At 41.0% G+C, this 18943-nt stretch overlaps 1 protein-coding gene across 2 annotated transcripts; it reads right to left on the reverse strand.

The window, feature by feature from the left end:
• Positions 1–77: 77 nt before the first annotated feature.
• LOC309705191 (anoctamin-9-like) lies at positions 78–16444 on the reverse strand. 2 transcript variants are annotated; one of them, XM_082530818.1, is made up of 24 exons: positions 16173–16442; positions 14497–14556; positions 14086–14202; positions 13845–13984; positions 12373–12422; positions 12220–12278; positions 11630–11709; positions 10485–10619; positions 10246–10339; positions 9919–9979; positions 9744–9826; positions 9100–9204; positions 8587–8751; positions 7031–7067; positions 6437–6548; positions 5910–5964; positions 5744–5841; positions 5431–5627; positions 4535–4687; positions 3958–4105; positions 3753–3866; positions 3491–3584; positions 3297–3409; positions 78–2270 (listed from the first exon to the last, which is right to left on the reverse strand). In XM_082530818.1, the coding sequence occupies exons 1-24, from the start codon at positions 16191–16193 to the stop codon at positions 2237–2239; spliced, it is 2325 nt and encodes a 774-aa protein (XP_082386944.1). In that variant the 5' UTR covers positions 16194–16442; the 3' UTR covers positions 78–2236. The 2 variants fall into 2 exon arrangements, with proteins under 2 accessions (XP_082386944.1, XP_082386945.1); XM_082530819.1 differs by lacking the exon at positions 14086–14202 and having other exon boundaries at positions 16173–16444.
• Positions 16445–18943: the final 2499 nt, after the last annotated feature.

Raw genomic sequence — 18943 nt, forward strand, 5'->3', positions numbered from 1 at the left:
GAACTGGCTAAAGGAGAGCTCTCAAGGTCCAAATGTTTCATTTTAGGAGTGTTGTGTGTGTACAGTAGGAGAGTAGATTTGAAATGAAACCATCAGCTTTTATTCAAGGATTAAATAAGAATATAGAAACAAAAAGATTTTGCAACAAATTGAGGAGATTGATTCAAACACCAAAATCAAGTGGACAGCACAGTGCAGAGCTATTAATCACACCACAACAGCGTCCATAGGGTTTCTTCAGCCAGTCAGAGTTAATCAGGTGACCATATCCCAGTTAACGATGCTTTTATTAATCTCTGGCTCTCTTCCACAGCATGTCTTTATCCCGTCCTCCTTTTCTCACCCTAGCTGGTCGTGGCAGATGGCCCCTCCCATCCCTGAGCCTGGTTCTGCAGGAGGTTTCTTCCTGTTCAAAGGGAGTTTTTCCTTCCCACTGTCAAAGTGCTGCTCATAGGGGGTCATATGATTGTTGGGTTTTTCTGTATTATTATTGCGTCTACCTTACACTATAAAGCGCCTTAAGGCGACTGTTGTTGTGATTTGGCGCTGTGTAAATAAAACTGAATTTTCACGAAAACAAAACAGACTGAGATTAACAAACCCGGCATTTAGGGAACTTCCTGACTTCAAGCATTTTCATACAATGCCAAGGATTTGTATCCGGTTACATTTAAAACAACATCAATACTTTTGTTTCATTATGTCCCTTAAAAGATGGAGAAACAATGCACTTTAAAGCTCTAACAATAACATGTTTGCATGTTATGATTGAGTATTGTAGGATTAGATTGCCTATACGTAATCTTTGCTTTTTCACTTTTCGTGAGCAAGTAGCACCAGTATTATGTACTAGAGTAAACTATCGTGCAGCGACTACAGAAAACCTGTGAAATCAACAAGGAAGATGTCATGATGGCTTCTTCCAACTATGTCCTTCTTCTACTGCATGTCACCTTCCATTGAAACTGGTTATGTGTCACCCTGTTCCACAGATGAGATGGAATAAAGTCTCAGGTCCGTAAGTATTTGGCCAGTGACACAGTTTTGTCATTTTGCCTGTGCACGGCATTACAGAAGGTTTGGAAACAAACCTTCAGGATATGAATGACGCGCAGACAAAATAATGTTTATGCGTTTCTACACACAGTACTAAGAAAACAATTATCTGAAATAATCCTATATAGATACAAGTGTATATTCAAAATAATGTAGCAATAATAAAATGCTGGAATTGGAACTTTGAAGAGACGCTGCTGACTTATCCAAAAGAAATCATGAATGTGTATACTGAGGATGAACCCTGAAGTCTAGCACTAACATTCATGAGCCAGTGTGCATGTGTTAATAGTTTATTGCTGCTAAAGGAGAAAACTACTTACTTACACAGTGCTGGTGCTTAAGCTAAGCTCCCTTATGATTCTGGCTCAATCCAAATAACTATACATGTTATACTGTGACACTGGAATTATGAACAACAGTTACATTTTAAAACATTTTAAAGTAAAACATTCAAACATTGCAACGCTGCCAGTAAAAAGCATATTTTTAAGAACCAAAATGAATTCCTGTTTCTAACCAGTCACATTTGTAGGATTCATCTCCAACAGTTTAACCTCGAATCAAACCTGATAAAACACTTAAGGATCACATGACGCATCATGCATTCATCAAGCCAATCATACAGTCACAGGGGATGACCTTATCTTTTAAAGGCTGTAAAGAAACATTATTTAAAAGGAGTTCTTTTCTCATGACTGCTTAATGGAAAATGTATCTAGTATTTGTCTAATGCTTTAATAAATATACACATTTAATCTTGATGTTAGCGCACACAGTGTCTGATATGCAGATTAGTGTGTATAGAAGCTGGAAGTGGGACACTTGTTATCTATGCATGAACACACAGTTAGCCCTGTTTGCAGGAACAGCCAGTTATCTGACTAAAATGTTCAAAGGCTAATTAAGACAAACTTTGAACTCTTGCTAGATGAACAGCTAAACTGTGTCCAACCAAGACCTGCAACACCAAGGTATTAATAACTCTAAATGGCAAAAATATATGTTTTAATATCAGAACATCACAAGACCTCATGTGTAGTCTGTTAACACCCTGATACATGAATCTAAGAATGCTGCAGCTGGGATGTAGTGCAGCAGCCATATCCATCTTTCCATTTCATATTTCACCAAGGCCACATGTGCCAGTGGGCACAGACCTGAGGTCAGAGTGGGGAAGTCAGACATCTGTTGATTTGCTCAGTTTCTTTTCACTGGAAAACAAAGCACACAAACACGATTTATAGAATAAGATCAGAAGAAAGTCCACAGAATGTAACATGCTCACATGCTGAAATATGTCACAATAGCCAAAGTACAAGACACTTCTATGGATTCACACTGACTGTTGGAAGTCAGGGAATACTCAAACCAGCACTTCCAGTTCCTGATTCCATCTCAGTTCAAAATGTTTGCTGTCTTCTCTTGACTACTACTACTACTACGCTACTTTTAAGATTAGCAAAAAATAAAGTTTCAATTCTAAGTATATAGTTAGGGCTGCATCAAGTGACCCTGAATCCTCCCTTAGTTATGCTGGAATAGACGTAGGCTGCCGGGGGATTCCCATCATGCACTGGGTGTTTCCTCTTCAGTCACCTTTCTCACTCACTATGTGTTAACAGACCTCTCTGCACTGAATCATATCTGTTATTAACCTCTGTCTCTCTTCCACAGCATGTCTTCATCCTGTCTTCCTTCTCTCACCCCAACCGGTCGCAGCAGATGGCCCCGCCCCTCCCTGAGCCTGGTTCTGCCGGAGGTTTCTTCCTGTTAAAAGGGAGTTTTTCCTTCCCACTGTCGCCAAAGTGCTGCTCATAGGGGGTCATATGATTGTTGGGTTTTTCTTTGTATGCATTATTGTAGGGTCTACTGTACAATATAAAGGAGGTGACTCTTGTTGTGATTTGGTGCTGTATAAATAAAATTGACTTGACTTTGCACATTTAGCTGTGATTCTACCTCTCAAACCTAGATCGTATGTAAATTGTGTACATTTAAAAATATTTATTGTGGCATGTTTTACTTAGGTTTAATAAACTTTGTCTCTTTTTTCAGGTTGTACACTGAGACATTCCCCTTCAACTAGTTACACCATAGTAAAGGTGTTTTTAAGGAACATTTTATATTGTTAGCAGGGAAACTGGCTTCATCTCAAGTGTTTGGATATCCCTATAACATGTGGAAATATTTAAGAGGCATTCTGATAGTATAGTTGTAAAACATAACTTTACTCTTACCGTAGCTCGTGTTTCAGACGAGTCAGTTTGTCTTGCAGACGTTCATTTTTCACTTGCGTGGGATTATCTGGGACGAACCAGGCTGCTATAAACTTGCACATCACTAAAACATGCTGGAGAAACACAAGAAAATATTCAGGTGGATATTTCAATGTTAAAAACAACCCAGTCTGAGCCACGTGTGATGAACAAACCTCAAAGAGGATGATAAAGGCAAAGCGCACAGCCAAGACCATCCAGAACTGAGACTTCAGCGAGTAGTCGTTTTCATTCCTGTAGTCTCTGTAGCTGCACATGTAACACAGTCCTGTTAATCACATCTGTGAATGACTCGTATATTTACACCAAGCAGAGTAATTCTGCTTATGTTAAAACATAATATATCTGTTATGTTTTAACCTTGAAGCACTTTGGTTTTAAATGTGCTATATAAATAAAGTTGGATTGTATTCTCACCTGCACTCTGTGATGCTGAAGTTATGCCTTTCCCAGGGATTTATGAATGCATCGAAGTTTGAACTATTCATATACGCTGTTGACAGAGTGTCATTAATGTAGCCCTCCATGCAGCTGCAACAAGAGCACGAAACACATGAGACGACACAGAAACCAGTCATCTCACATCTTCACACGTTTCTCTAGCAGCTGAAATCTGACTGACTCTGTGTAATCGAGCTTTCCCTTAGCGCACGGGCCATAATGGTAACGATAGACAAGTCGAGGAATAAAGTCCGATGTGATTCCAATAACCAGACCATTAGCGATCACTGCCAGCACACCGATGGCCTCCAACAGCTTTGTCCACACACCTGCAGACATATTAAACACACATTATATAACATTTTCAACCCACAGTGAATGTTTTGTGCTGACTTATAATGGACATCAGTGAGTTTAATCCAGCTCTTGATATCTTATTGCTATAAAAAAAAAAACATGAATACTGAAACTTTGAATTATGGATCCGTTTCTGAGTATTTGGAAACTGAGGCCATTTTGCTGGTCAGTCTCTTAAAATGACAGAGTGGCTTTATTGGATTCTAACCAGACAAGCTTGTTACAGGCACAGCTGCACTTATAACAAGCAAAAACGAAAATCTGAAAATTGGGACTGTATATAAAACTGGCTGTAAGTCTCTAATGGTTAATGCAGTAGTTCTGTTGAATCCTTGAAACGTTAAAGTCTGCACTTCACTGTAGTGCTGTACTGTGTCATGGTATAAACCCACACAGCTCACCGATGTCATTAGTCTTCTTGGGTACCAGCCGTTGCTCCAGGCGGACCATTTTGATAGCATCCAGACGGATCTCAAAGATGTTGTTGACGAGGGCTAGAAGGGGTGCGAGGGGAAATGCTGCCACGAATATGGTGGTGAAACTAAACTGGATCACTGGACAACACAGAGATAAGAATTTCATAGATTTGAAGTCATTTCAGAAAGCATTCACATTTGTTTCATGATGAAAGATAAAAACCTGGTGTAAAAAAATTATTTTCACCAGTTCAACAGTCAACTCAGGGCACTTTATGATTTAACCTCCTAGGACCTGCGTCCACATATGTGGACATCACTTTTTGGGTTATTTAGACCAAAATACTCAATTTTGCTCTACAAGGGCCTGATGTCCACCTACGAGGACATTATGCTGCTACTGTTCTATCAAAATTTTAAACGAATGTCCTCTTATGTGGCTCTCATTTTTCATAAAAACAAAAATAAGGTTAAAAAAAAAAATCTGGTAATTCTTTGTTTTTACATTCATCGGGCCCCAATCAGCCCAAATATCAAAGAGAAATTAAAAATGCTGCTGTGGAAGAGTTCGGGTCTTAGGAGGTTACGGTAGAGATCTGAAAAACGTCCCTGGTGCCAGAACCCTGGCGATCAGATGATCCCCTCTGTTTAGGAAAGATATGAAGGACATGCTGGTGCCCAGTGATGTCTACTGGAGCAAAAGCTGCAGCTGATTCAGTTTGTCTCTAAACTGCATCTGCTCATGACTGTCCTCCAACATTTAACCTTTGCACAAACATGTCAGGCATTCTCACTCGGGTGCCATTTGTGTGAGAAACAACTGACCCTGTAATCAGTGAGTTGTTTTTTGAAGATGTGGTCAGGAGACTAAGAGCACCCACCCATTTCCAAAAATTCATTGAACAGGCTGAAGGCATCACTGCTGGCCAGGTGGTAGTTACGCAGCCATTCACGATGTTTGCAAATGTCACATGGTTCAATACATCCATTTTCCTCTCGACAAGCCTTCCTGTAACAGTGACCGCATTTCCTCTCCAGCTTCTTTGCAGCTTTTTCATTCACAAGTCTTTTGCACCAGCTGGAAACCATACACATGAAGAAGTACAACACATTGATTACACCATTTTCGATGAGGTCCTGTAGCTGCTGAGCCATTTCCTTAAAGGAGAGCTGTAATGAAAACAGCACACTTACGGTACTGTGAACTCAACGATGTTGTTGAGAGTCTGTTTGAGCAGCATGATCACAGCCATCTGGATAAAGAGGTCTGTCAGACAGCCGCTGGGATGACACTAGAACACACGACAGTGATGAGTGTTAGCACTCAAACATATATATGGATGTTTGATTATCTCCATACCTCTTCCAGTCGATGCCCAGCGAGACGCACATAGTTTCCTGGATGGCCATTTATCCTGTGACGAAACAACGTCACATAAGCAGTCAGCTGGGGGAACATCTGTTATAATGCTCTCAGTATCATATCAGAGTAATGACAGCATGGTAAGTGTACAGTAACGTACTCTACACTATGTTCTGTGTCACTCTGTGAGGAAGATCTTCCAATAAGAGTTCATCTGCTGACCATTTTCTAGCTGACCGTTTGCATTAGAGAATTTTATTTTACCTTCCGACTTTCCAAGATGTTCATTTTTTATATATTTAATATTTTTTTATATATATTTTACAAATGCATTTGAGGAGTCTGAACAATGACAGGTTGGATATTTCTATACATGACTAAAACATAAATAACAAAAAGTAAAAATCTAACTTGGTTTGCTGTCAAAACCCAAGATCATTAGTCAGCCAATCATTTAAGCTCTAGTTTGTCTGTCATCTTAATGTTTAAAATAAATAAATAATAATAATAATAATACAGAGTACCTGCCCAGAAAAAAGGCCACATAAAAGAGAGAGGAGAAGAGGGTGAAGAACTGGAAGGTGAACATCTTGACTGTGAAGCTCCTCTCGGTAGCAGCAAGTGAGTTCAGCTTCTCTGAATACAAACACATGCACAGACAAACAAAATGTCTTATATTTCGTTTTCTCAGGAAAACATGTCAAAATTAGTTTATTACACATGAATGAGCTAAAATATAATGGCCTGCTTATCATTGCCACAGGCTGTGCTGTGGTTGCTGGCACCAAGACAACAGGTGCTTTAAAGCTTTCAGTTTATGCTTCGGAGCTTCAGCTGATCACAACAAAACCTCCGCCTACACCATCAGCCAGCCCAATGATCAGTCCCCACTTAGATCAGCACCACTCTTTAAGAGCACCCAAAGCTTTCCCTTTCCTGTCAGTAAACATCAGCTTTACTGACACGTTTTGCTTCTCCAGCTCATGTGCCAGAAGGCCGTCAGGAGCAGAATCACATGATCTGTGTTTCCCCCTTTTTCTGATTGGTCAAAATAGTCTGGCTCAACTGTGAATATATTAGTATCGTTATTGTTTGCAGTGAAATAAATTGCTTCTCACCAATATCACACAACTTCAGGGAGACCCATCTGTTGACCTGCAGGTGGAGTTAAAGACACAGAAGTTAATTATACGCATCACGTTGGTTGGATCCATACAGCAGCACTTTTCAGGAGATTCCAGTCAAACTGTCCTCTGCGTCTTTCAGCTTGAAGACTACATGTAAAGGTTTTTTGTCTAAAGAGCATTATCAGTTGAGTTCTATAAAAGGCAAAAACCCCATACCTGTTTTAAATTAGTCTGCTTTTGCTTTAATCCCCCTGAGGGCATGCTGCTCTGACTCTTTGGATCTCCTCGACTGAATATGGATAGAGCAGTGCTTTTAAAGGCTGGCACTGGCATGCTGGACGAGGATTATGTTGGTTTGGTCGAAAAGAAAGTAATATGTAGGTATGATTATACAGTGACAAACAGATGACTAGTGATGACCCTTGAACTGAATCAGCTTGACCCAGAGGGTGAGGGTTTTGGTCCAGACAACGAAAGCATTGATGGACAAATTACATCAGGTGTTTTGATCACATCTTGTATATTGACCTGTCAGATCAGTTTCAGGGGCAGGTTGAATGCTCCGATAGCTGTGAGACGCTCTGGCACAACAAAATTATTTTACTCACTTTTACTGGCTGCCAGGACTGCAGGAAAACAAAAGAGGTCAAGGATGAAGTGTCAAGACAGCAGAGACCATCAGACCTCATTGGCCCAGTCCAAACGCCCACGTAATAGTCGGGAGATTTCAAAATCCAACTGAAATGCGACTTCATGGGTAATGGTAAGGGTAAAAATCAGGAGGGAAAGAACGCAACTTAAAGACGCAACTTTCTTTCCAAACCTACACAGACAATAAGGAGAGCAAATCTCCTGTATGTCTGTTGCCAGACAATGTGGAGCAGTTTTGATAGCAAGTTTGGCCAAACAAGTTTCAAATACACTATCCTTTGGTTTTCTGTGCATGCTTTTGAGAACGACAGCCTCTCTGTTTTAGAGGTTCACCATCAGTTGGTCCCCAGACTCATTACAGGGCAAAAGATGCAGAGGCTGAGGCCGACTGTTCACTTGTGCTCTAAGTCAACACTCAAAGCACTTTATATTTTGAAAATGTACGTACAAATATATACAATGCATTTCCTATGATTTTAAGTGCTTTCTAAATATCACACTCTGACAGTGTCAGTGTCTGGCCAAAGGCCATTTGGAAATGAGGCAGCCCACAGCAGCCTGAGCCACAGCAGCCCAGACTAGAGTGCTGCTATAGTAGACAGCAAACACAAAGGGAGACCACTGTGTGCTCCCCAGCTTCAGCTGGCTGCAGCCCACGGCAAGATTTACAGAAGAAACTTGTTCAAACAGCATGTTTTTGGCTCTGTTTAAGCAGGGTGTGCAGGTTGGCTTTTAAACTTAACATGCTGGGAGATTGGTCATTGTTGCACACTGCAACAATGACCAATCAAAGGGGTCCCCTGGTCCCCTGGATAGTATTTTAAGCTGGTTAAACGGAACATGCTCTTCCTGTTCATTCTGCCAACACTGAGTGATGAAGATCCAGGTATACATACGCGGGTCATGATCTGAATGGTGATGTAGTGCAGCACAGCTCCAAGAAAAACAGATACAAGGTTGGCGTTGTCTTTCAAAAACTCCCATTTACTCTCAGACATCAAGGGCGCAGCGACAACTCGAAATACCACCAGAGCATGAGCGAGGCCGATAATCAGCATCAACTGCAAAACAATCACATCAACACATACTTTTATTCAGTGGGCCACAATTTCATTTGGGTTTTTATTTTATTTTAAAAGTCTGATTTTTATTTTCCATAAATCAGGTTCATGTTCTTCAAGATCAATCCAGATTCTGCACCTGAGAGTTATATAGCATTACAGTTCTTGTTTCAGGACTTTAAAGTGGTTGTGAGCTGGTTTTAGTCAGCGATGTGTCCTAGAGTTTCTGAGAAAAATCACACCAAGGAATGCTGCACACAGGCCCCATCCCAAACTCCATCCACAGCACGTGTTCAGTTTTACATATTTAGAGGTTTAGATGTGTGATGCATGGTCCAGGTCTCTTACCATGAGTGTGACCAGGATGAGGACCAGGGTACTCCGTAGATAGGAGTGTCTGAACTGTTTAGCTTTGCAGTTTGGATCATTCACTAGTTCCATGATCAGTTCCTCCTGATGAGATGCGCACACACAGATATTCACACATTAAACATATATAAAGGCAAGGCAAGTTTATTTGTATAGCACAATTCAACAACAAGGTGATTCAAAGTGCTTTACAGAGACATTAGAAACAAAAACAAATAAAAAGCATGATTTAAAATTGATTAAAACAAGCAAATAAACTAACTAACTAATTAACAAACAAACAAACAAAACAGTATATAAAATCAAAACAGATAAAATCAGTAGTTAAATGTAAAGTAGAAATTTGTGTTAATATAAGGGTTTTAACAAGAGCAGTAAAGGTTGAAGATGACAGAAATAACTTTATGTGACAAATTAAATGTCTTATCACTGCAGACGGGTGATGATTATCAGCTGATCAGAGTTCTTTATGCACACATGAAAGTCTTGAACTCTTCATGTGTGCATTTTGAGATCAGTGAATGAATGTTCGTGGTTAAGCCAAGTCAGTCATTATATGAGAGCAGACCCCAAACGACAGCATGTAACATTTTATTGTACGCAGACACAGCTAAAGGTCTTACCTCCTCTTCACACCAGTCATAGACCTTCCATTTAGAAACATGTTTAGCTCTGTGTCTCTTCCACAGCTCCAAGAACAGAGTGGCTAAAATGACACATTTTAATTCACCCAGAAGTACAAAAGAATCAGACATCAGATCCAATTTAATTACACATCACAGATGCTCAAACACTCACCCCAGATTGCCATGAACATTGCAAAAGCCACAGTGCCCTCATTGTCAAACAAATGTGTGACCTGTGCAGACACAACACGTGTGTGATGAAGAGCAAAATAATAACAATCACATCAAGAGCAGGACTGTTAGCTCTTCACTTAGCTCTGTATCATTGGAGGGGGAGGGGGGGGCTTTAAAGGGTTTTTGCAGCCAAGAAGAAGAACTACTGGTGGGAGGGGACTTTACAGCTGGTAGGTGTATTTTTGAATGTTAAATGATTTGAACTGTTTATGCATACACCTGAGACAACACATGAGAACAAGATTAACAGAAGAATTAAGGTCACCTTAGCATAGGTGCAGCTGTCTGACAGTTGCCATGTCCCACACCTCTTTTCACAGCGAGGACACATCGTGATGTTGGACTCGCACACTTCCTTACTGGGGACCAAAAGTATTATACATGATACAATATTAGGCCTTATAATACTGGTATGGCTCAGCCATGTATTTTAAATTTTTATCTTTAAGATTGTCTGAGATTCATCGTTTTGTATAGAAACAATATAGCACATGATGTTATTACATAAGAGGGTTGGTGTTGAAAAAGGCGAGGCCATAGAGAAACACTATAACACCCAGAATAGCAGCTGGTACCAGCAGTTTAGTGTACCAGGCAAGCCAGAGGTAGTACAGAGCCACCTTCTCCCCGAAGTACGACCTGCAAGGAGAAAGCAAACAAACACATGTTGGTACACTATAACCGTGCACTTTACCATTTACCCTTTAAAATAATGAACCAGGTCAAAGGTTCCCTTTCTGAAAACATGACAGTTTTCCTTCTCTGAAGAAATCCAGCGTAAAATCTATCATTGCTTTATGAAGCCAAGAGAAGTTGTCACGTTCTGCTAAAAGGTCCAGCAGATGTGCAACAGTAACAAGTGTCGGGTTGAAAAAAGGAGACAAAGCAGTAAACTTGGTAAATAGCAAAGAAACAAATCTCCATGCTCAAAAGGGGTTTTTTATTTTAAACTAATGTTTCTATTACTAATTAAACTAAAAGAGACGACCAAGCCGCCATTACCTTTAAAAGAGGGAGAACAAGAAAACCAGGCATGGTCACTACACTGCAAAGCAGGAGCAACCAGCCACCAAGCACACGGCTCACTAACTACAAAACCAACCGGCCTGTCTCACACTAGAGTGCACATTCAGTGCAACTGGATAGTGTAGTGTAGTGCACTCCTTTGGAGTGAGAGTTGCAAGTTCCAGTCCCACCCTGTATCCAGTGAGGGTCCTGGCTGGTCCCCCCGTGCTAAAACTGAGCCCTGGAATGGCGCACCACGTCTGCAGCCTGCCCGCAGCTCGGACACAAGCATCTCACTACATGTTCACTACATGTTGTACTGTGTATGTGACAAATACAATTTGAATTTAACTTTCTTAATTGCTGGTTAGAGTAGGCTGTCCCTTATCAATAGTACATTTGTACAATGGCTGAAACTAGCATCACTGAATGAACAACGGGCTGTTAAGTCTCTTCATCATTAATGTGCAGATTGTCACTGATCAAAGACGACTGCACATTAATGATGGACGTGACTTGGCCGAGTGACGAGATGTTTCTCCCACTGAAACGCGACGTCCAGATGAACAGAATCAACTTTTGGGATCATGACGCTGTTAGACAGAGAGAGAAACCATCAAAAACAGTTACAGGGATAGACCGACTTGATGTCATTGACCGGCTGTCTGCTAAACAGAGCTGTCCATCGAGCCCATTTTTTCCTCAGCTCTTTCTGCTGCTTTCTCTGAAAGGCACAGGGAGGGGAGGGGGGACAAGGAAGCATCAGGATTTCTGTAATATGTAATACAAAGAAGATTTTATGGCCAATTCAAAGCACAGATTGAAAGCTAATGTCTTTTCTCACAGTTTCAAATACTAAATTGTTCTCAGACTTTCTGTACATATGTAAATATTTAATAAGGATCTTTCATCTGTTTTGTATTTTTATGAACTGATGGAGTTTCGTGCTCACAGAATCAAGTATGTTTGGCATTTATCAAGACCAAACACACTTTGAAGAGCCATAAACACGAAGACAATACTTGTATTTCTATTACACAATTAGTCATTTAATAAAATCTACAGTGCTATTAATGCTCAAATTCTTAGCCAGTATTCAGTGCTTGTTTCGTACTTTGTTTCTTTACTGTGCTTCAGAACTGAATCTGATTTCCTAGTGAGGCTGTAGTTTGAGTTGCTTTGCACGTTGACCGAGAACATGGCGAGTAAAGAGCAGCAGGTTAGTCTTACTCACTTCATGAAGACAGAACATCGTTTCAAACACATCCTTCATTAACAGCTCTTCCAGGTTTTCTGACACAACAAAACATGTTTACATGAAAAAAAGTTGCACATTAACATACATACAGTACTTCCACGTTAGCTAAAGATTTACAGATTCTCTCACCTCCTGTGTTGATGTACGTGTGATGAAGGATGAAATGAACAATTCGGATCCTGGAGAAAAGATAAAAGGCTCAAATGAACACAGTGTGGATGCGTGGCGTTTTTAGGATTTATTTTTGGGCCTTTTTGTCTTTATTTGACAGTTGTGTAGTGAAGAACAGCCAGGACAGAGGGGAAGAAGTCGCAGGGGAAACACACGGGCTGCAGGCCAGACTCACACTCAGGCATTGCTGCATTTCGATGTGAAACCTGACCCTCAGATTAGCACAAATGAAAGAAGACCTTCCACGAGGAGTTTTATTAAACGGTTTCATTCTTGCATTGTGTAACAGTCCACAAAGAGCTCTCACACTAGTGTGCATTCAGAAAGTATTTGCATGCCACTTGTTTCACATTTTGCCATCACAGCCTTATTCCACCTCACAATCCTACACACAACACCCCATAATGATCAAATGCAAACGCCTGCTAGGTGGCTGGGTTAATCCAGAGTTCTTTTGGGTTTGAGAAGGATTATGTTATTTATTGGTTCTCACCCCAACCGGTCGCAGCAGATGGCCCCGCCCCTCCCTGAGCCTGGTTCTGCCGGAGGTTTCTTCCTGTTAAAAGGGAGTTTTTCCTTCCCACTGTCGCCAAAGTGCTGCTCATAGGGGGTCATATGATTGTTGGGCTTTTCTCTGTATCTATGAAGCGCCTTGAGGCGACTTTTTTTGTGATTTGGTGCTATATAAATAAAATTGAATTGAATTGGTTAACAGTGTTTTGTATTTCTCTGCGTTTGAGTTTTCTTATTATCCTGACCCCTGGTATCGCTTTCTTATTTTATCATTTGTGTATTTCATCTTAGTTAGTTATTGATGGTTTAACAGTACATCTTTGTCTTTCCTTGCGGTGTTCTTAGTCTCATCTTTGTGTCGGTCTTCTCTCCATGGTTGTCTGTCTGCCTCCAGTTCATGGACCCTGAACAATGTTCAGTCAGGTACAGTAAGGTAAATCTGATTGAACATTGTGTTATTGTATGTTTATCTCACAATATTAGGAACCATGAGGCAACTGTTGTTGTGATTTGGTAATAATAATAATAATAATAATAATAATAATAATAATAACTTTATTTATAAAGCGCTTTCAAACAAAGTGCTGTACAACTGTTTAAAACTGTATAATTAATTTAATTAAAAACTGAACATCTTTGGAGAGATCTGAAAATGGCTCTGCATCGTTGCTCCCCATCCAACCTGATGGGACTCTGATGGAAAAGGGCTCGGCGGGGGGTGAGAGAGAGAGAGACAGTGAGAGAGCGCAAGAGAGAGAGAGCGAGCAAGAGAGCGAGCGAGCGAGCGCAAGAGAGAGAGAGCGAGCAAGAGAGCGAGCGAGCGAGCGCAAGAGAGAGAGAGCGAGCAAGAGAGCGAGCGAGCGCAAGAGAGAGAGAAGAAAGCACCAACATCTCCTCCTGTAGGAAGAGTTTGTCACCTGGTTGCCTGGGTGACGGCTCCTTTCTCATCTCCACAACAGTTGCAAGAGTCAGAAACTTTCAGCAGGTACTGGTAGACTTCAAACATCTCACTGGGAGCACGTATGCCAAAAAAGTCTTTGTTGTCATGGGTAATCCTCTGAAACACACACATATACACATGCATGCGCACACATTATCATCACTTATTCATTCAGCTGTTCGTGCTTTGTTACATCAGAGATTTTTGGAGAAACTCACAGTGATGTGTATGTTTTTCTTTTTCAGCTGTGCTATGAAGGCTTCCTGTCTCAAAGTCTTTTGCTCATTGTCCACTTTATCGGCGACCAGCACATAGTCAAATGTTCTGTGGGTGGGCTGTTCAAAGACAAAAATATATACATGTATACAAATATATATGTATATATACACACACAAACAGAGAGGGAGAGAAATGGGAACATTGCACCGAGATAGAGCATGCAAACGAGACGAGAGACACAAACCGTTTCAGAGTTTTATCCTGAACATAAGCAGGAGATAAACCTGAATGTTTCCACGTCTGATGTCACACAGCTTTGTATATTTTATGTCTGCATGTTACAGACGACATTTGTCTGCTGTTATCTTGTTAATGTAGGGAAGTTTTAGAGAGCGACAGCAGATTCTTACCAGCGAACGAAGTAAAGGCTCAGCGTCATCCTTCTTGCTGCCCCACAGCTCCATATTTTCCTTGCACACAAACACACATACACAGTCAGTACTGAAATATACTCCACCACATGACATCATACTACACACATTTCCAATATATTGAAGACAAATTAAAGCAAAAGGCCTCTTTCAAACTTTTGAAACTAGAATTCATACATTTTGAAGTGAGAGTCAAACTCATAAAGTACAACACAGTTTGTCACTCGGTGCTCTTCTGGTAGCTCTTACAACAGTGCTGCTATGAAGCAGTCACTGGCTCGGTACCTGGAACAACTTTGTAATGTGTTATGCATCTTCACACTATGAAACAGGGAGGCCATAACCACATATGTAATGAGTTGTAACACACTTACTCATGACTAAATACTGGAAAAGCAATGCTTACAAGCACAGCTGCCAGTTATCCTGCCTGGAGGATTTTCTTTCTTTAGCTAAAACACTGTGATTCTGACATATGAATGTTTTTCATTTCCACAATTTTGGAAATATACGTCATTGTTCATCTGTAAAACATGCAACTCTGCACCTGTCCATGTCTGAGACGGATCATCTGCTGCCAACTGCACCTTCTTCATGTTAACACACACAAACCATTTTAATCACAATTGGATTCAACATTCAACACCAACCTGTTTCTGCTCAGCTTCTACAGTTTGTAGCTGGCATTACCAAATATACACCTAAAGGTACGATGTGCTTCACAAAGTCTTTAAGAGCTCCAAATGAAGTTCCACATTTAATGTTGAAATGGTTTATTATTAACGCCCTTTCCTTTTCTAATATCTTTCATGTACTTAGTTAAAAAACAAAGAGTACTAAGACCAGTGTGTATTTATTGTAGAGGGAGAGCATTCACAGCAGGTTGGTCTGGACCGATAGCCTGCTTGTCATTGACCTGACAATTACAACCAGTTTCATTTTCCTTAATCAAGTCAGAGTGCAGAGTCCAGCTGACATCATTACTGATGTAAATTTAGTTTCACTAAATCATCCAACACACGTTTATTATAGTCACCGTTTGCTATGAGTGGAAGCAGGATGTCAGTGACACATTTCTATTAAACATCCGTACATTTGTAAAGTTTAGAAACATGAGCAGAGTGTCAGACTCTGTCCTCTCCGGCCTGTGGCTGCATGCAGGCCCAGACCTGCCCGGAGCTCCTTTGTTTCTGCTGCTTGTGAAGCTCGTATCAGTGTTAAGTGGCTCACAGCATTCACACAGTTACTATCTGTCAGTGGCAACCTTTAGCATGGGTGTGACCCAGTGCCCATCCTAACCTGAAACTGATTTACCAGCTATTGGGTTACTTTCTTTAGGTGCAACCTTTGAACATCCTGCTTCTCAAATACAAACACCGTGTTTTTATTCGGTACTACATGTCAAGTCAGTACAGACTCGCCTGGCATTCTTCACACTAAACTGAGAATCAAGCCTCACGACAACAGGACAGGATTTCAGACTGTTGGAATAATCTGAGAGTAGCTAAAAACGTTTCTACAAATCAATAATAAAGCAGTATTTTCTTCGTGGACATGATTTCATTCAGCTGCATTTCTATCCAGGTCAGTTTCCAGTAAAAAGCCAGAGACGCCCCATCTCTGTCAGAGGATGAAAACACAGGCGCTCCATTTACCTCGACCTTCTTGAAGAACATGCTGAAAGGTGCTTCAGAGCAGATGTGGGTTCCGTCTCTCGACACTTCTCCACCCAGCAGCTCAGCAGTGTCTCTCCATCACTGCCGCAGGAACTTTGATGGAAACTCTTTCTAAACCAGCTCGTAGCGCTTCACTTCCGCATATTTTAGCTCCGTGTTTGTCCGTGTGGCGGTACAGGTGTGCCTTTTTACCTGTAGCACTGACGTCACATTTCAAAACAAGACTGTTGCGTTCAGGTTCCCCGGGAAGTGTAGTTCACTTGAGCATTCAAATCCTGAGAAAAACAGTACCTGTCCTCTGATCTGTGTTTGGCACGTTTTTAATTCCGTCTCAGTCAGTGTACGCCACACTGCACTCGCTTAAACTGTAAACGGGCTTCTGCTCTTGTTAATGCTTTAACTTTGGTTTTAAATGTCATATTTATCGGTTTTTCCGAAAAATAATGATATATGACACATCGATATATGTGCGTGTTAACTTATCAAATTTATACTCACTGTAATTAATTCTGTTGTGATCTAAACTGGCCACACAAATTCACCAAAGTCCCAAACTAACATAATGACTGGTCTGTAGGTCACCTCCTCAACCATGTAAGCAACAGCAGCTGCAACAGAAGGGCTCAGCTGGAGAGCGACATTGAGAATATTCTTCAGAGAAACCCTCAATCTTTTATTTTGTTTCCTCACTTTGAAATTCACAGCACAGCTTATTTATATCTGATCATTTAAAATAACAAAAAGACTTCCTCTTGTGTCCTTTGTGAAGGTGTCTGCTTCTCGACTACATGCAGCCCAAACTGCATGGGTGTAGTTTCACAGAATCAAAATAAAATGCAATGACTGATTCATGGTTTCAGTTGGGGAATCTGTAGCTGTGACTCCAGCCTGTCTGATGAAGCCTCAGCAAAGTGAAACTTGGAGCTGGTCTGTTTACATGCCATGTTCCTGTCCATGAGTTTTCTTCAGCAAGCCAAGCTACTTCTTGGAAAGACAACCTGAACACACCTTAAACATCGTCGGAGTTACTACAAAGCAGCCTTCCTTGTTTTAAAAAACAGAATCACATTTAAACTTTGCCATGAGTCTGTAACCATGACACAAACAGCAGGAACACTGTTCCTGCACAGCAGCACACAGTGAAAGGCCTCTGTCCTTTTCATGTTTAACAACACATTTCTAATTTGCAGAAGATAACAAAACTGCCGTCATCCCTAAAGTTGCCATGCAAAACTCCAGTTATAAAGCCTGCAGGTGAAGTACAGAACCATTACAGCATCACTGATACAGTCTGTATGCAAACACAGGCTGTTAAATGCTGAGATATGTAGGAAAAACTGTAACAGGGAGTGTGCACAGACACACTTTGTAATCATGGTATCCAGCTGTGCAGGATGTAGTTAAACTTAAAGGTGTGTTATGTAAGGTGTGTTAGCTAGTCTCAAAATGAAGGCTGAGTTTAATGTCACAGCTTCTTATTCACACTGAAATGTGAGCTCTATTTTTGATGCAGAACTTTCACACTTTTACACACACACAACATGTGGGAAATAGCGCACTGTTACACTGATTCAATACAAAAAGCACCTGTTTGTCACCTGTGCAGCTTAATGCAGAACAACGCAACATCTCAGGCACAAATTCTAACCAACATATTGTGGCATGCAGAAAAGTGTCCATGTCATCTCGTCTTTATCCCCGAGTTCAGTAAACCAAACTTAGCACAAAAAGTAAGAGAAAAACAGAATTCACTTTCGCGTCCCATTTATGGATATAATTCACTTCATGTTTCGTTCAGTTTATGTTCTAATTCTACTTCTTTGTCTTTGGCACATTTTCACATGAACATTTATAGTAAAATAATCCTATTTAATTCAAATACAGTGGAATTCTTACTTCTCCCTTTTAAAACTCTGGAGACAAGCCGAGGATGAGCCCCTCAACTCTGGACCTGGGCCCGCTGAAGGTTGCCAGGGATTGCAAGTGGACTTGGATCAGAGGCTAATTTTTCCCACAGAGATCGTAACAACTACTCTGCGACCAGACCTCGTCCTTTGGTCTAACTCCTCAAAACTCAGTCGTTGAGCTGACGGTAACATGGGAGGAAGCAATTGAGGAGGCATTTGAGCGTAAGAACCAGCGGTATGCCAACTTGGCAGCTGAGGCAGAGGACAGAGGCTGGAAGATCAAGGTGCGTCCAGTGGAGGTGGGGTGCAGGGGCTTTGTTGGCAGTACAACAGCAAAGCTGCTCTGAGAGATTGGGATCAAAGGACAGGCACAACGGCAGGCTGTAAGATAGATAAGATAAGATAAGTCTTTATTGTCATTGCACAGTCATACATAGTACAGTAGTACAATGAAACTGGAAAACTGTCCTACGTCGGCACTACATATAACAACACGACACGATATGACACATCACAACGCAACACAAACAACACAACACAGTATATTAACTTAGTATAAAAAAAGAAGAAGAAGTGTATGTGTATTGCACACTGTTATTATTGCACATTAATTATTATTGCACCTCGTTATAAATGTCCATCCATCCATTCGCTTCCGCTTATCCTGTTCAGGGTCGCGGGGGGCGCTGGAGCCTATCCCAGCTGTCATAGGGCGAGAGGCGGGGTACACCCTGGACAGGTCGCCAGTCTGTCGCAGGGCCAACACACAGGGACAGACAACCATTCACTCGCACATTCACACCTAGTGACAATTTGGATTATCCAATTAACCTATCCCCACAA

The sequence above is a fragment of the Aulonocara stuartgranti genome (genome assembly GCF_965226115.1).
Source record: "Aulonocara stuartgranti genome assembly, chromosome: 1".
In the NCBI taxonomy this organism is placed as follows: Eukaryota; Metazoa; Chordata; class Actinopteri; order Cichliformes; family Cichlidae; genus Aulonocara; species Aulonocara stuartgranti.

What these genes read in the sequence shown, in the direction of transcription:
- LOC309705191 (XM_082530818.1), bottom strand. Translation starts at nt 16,193, where the DNA reads ATGTTCTTCAAGAAGGTCGAG. An exon ending in CAGCCGGTCAATGACATCAA is followed by an intron (nt 10,620 to 11,629) that starts GTCGGTCTATCC and finishes TTCTCCTTGCAG; the next exon opens with GTCGTACTTCGGGGAGAAGG. An exon ending in GGAAAGCTCGATTACACAGA is followed by an intron (nt 3,867 to 3,957) that starts GTCAGTCAGATT and finishes CTCTTGTTGCAG; the next exon opens with CTGCATGGAGGGCTACATTA.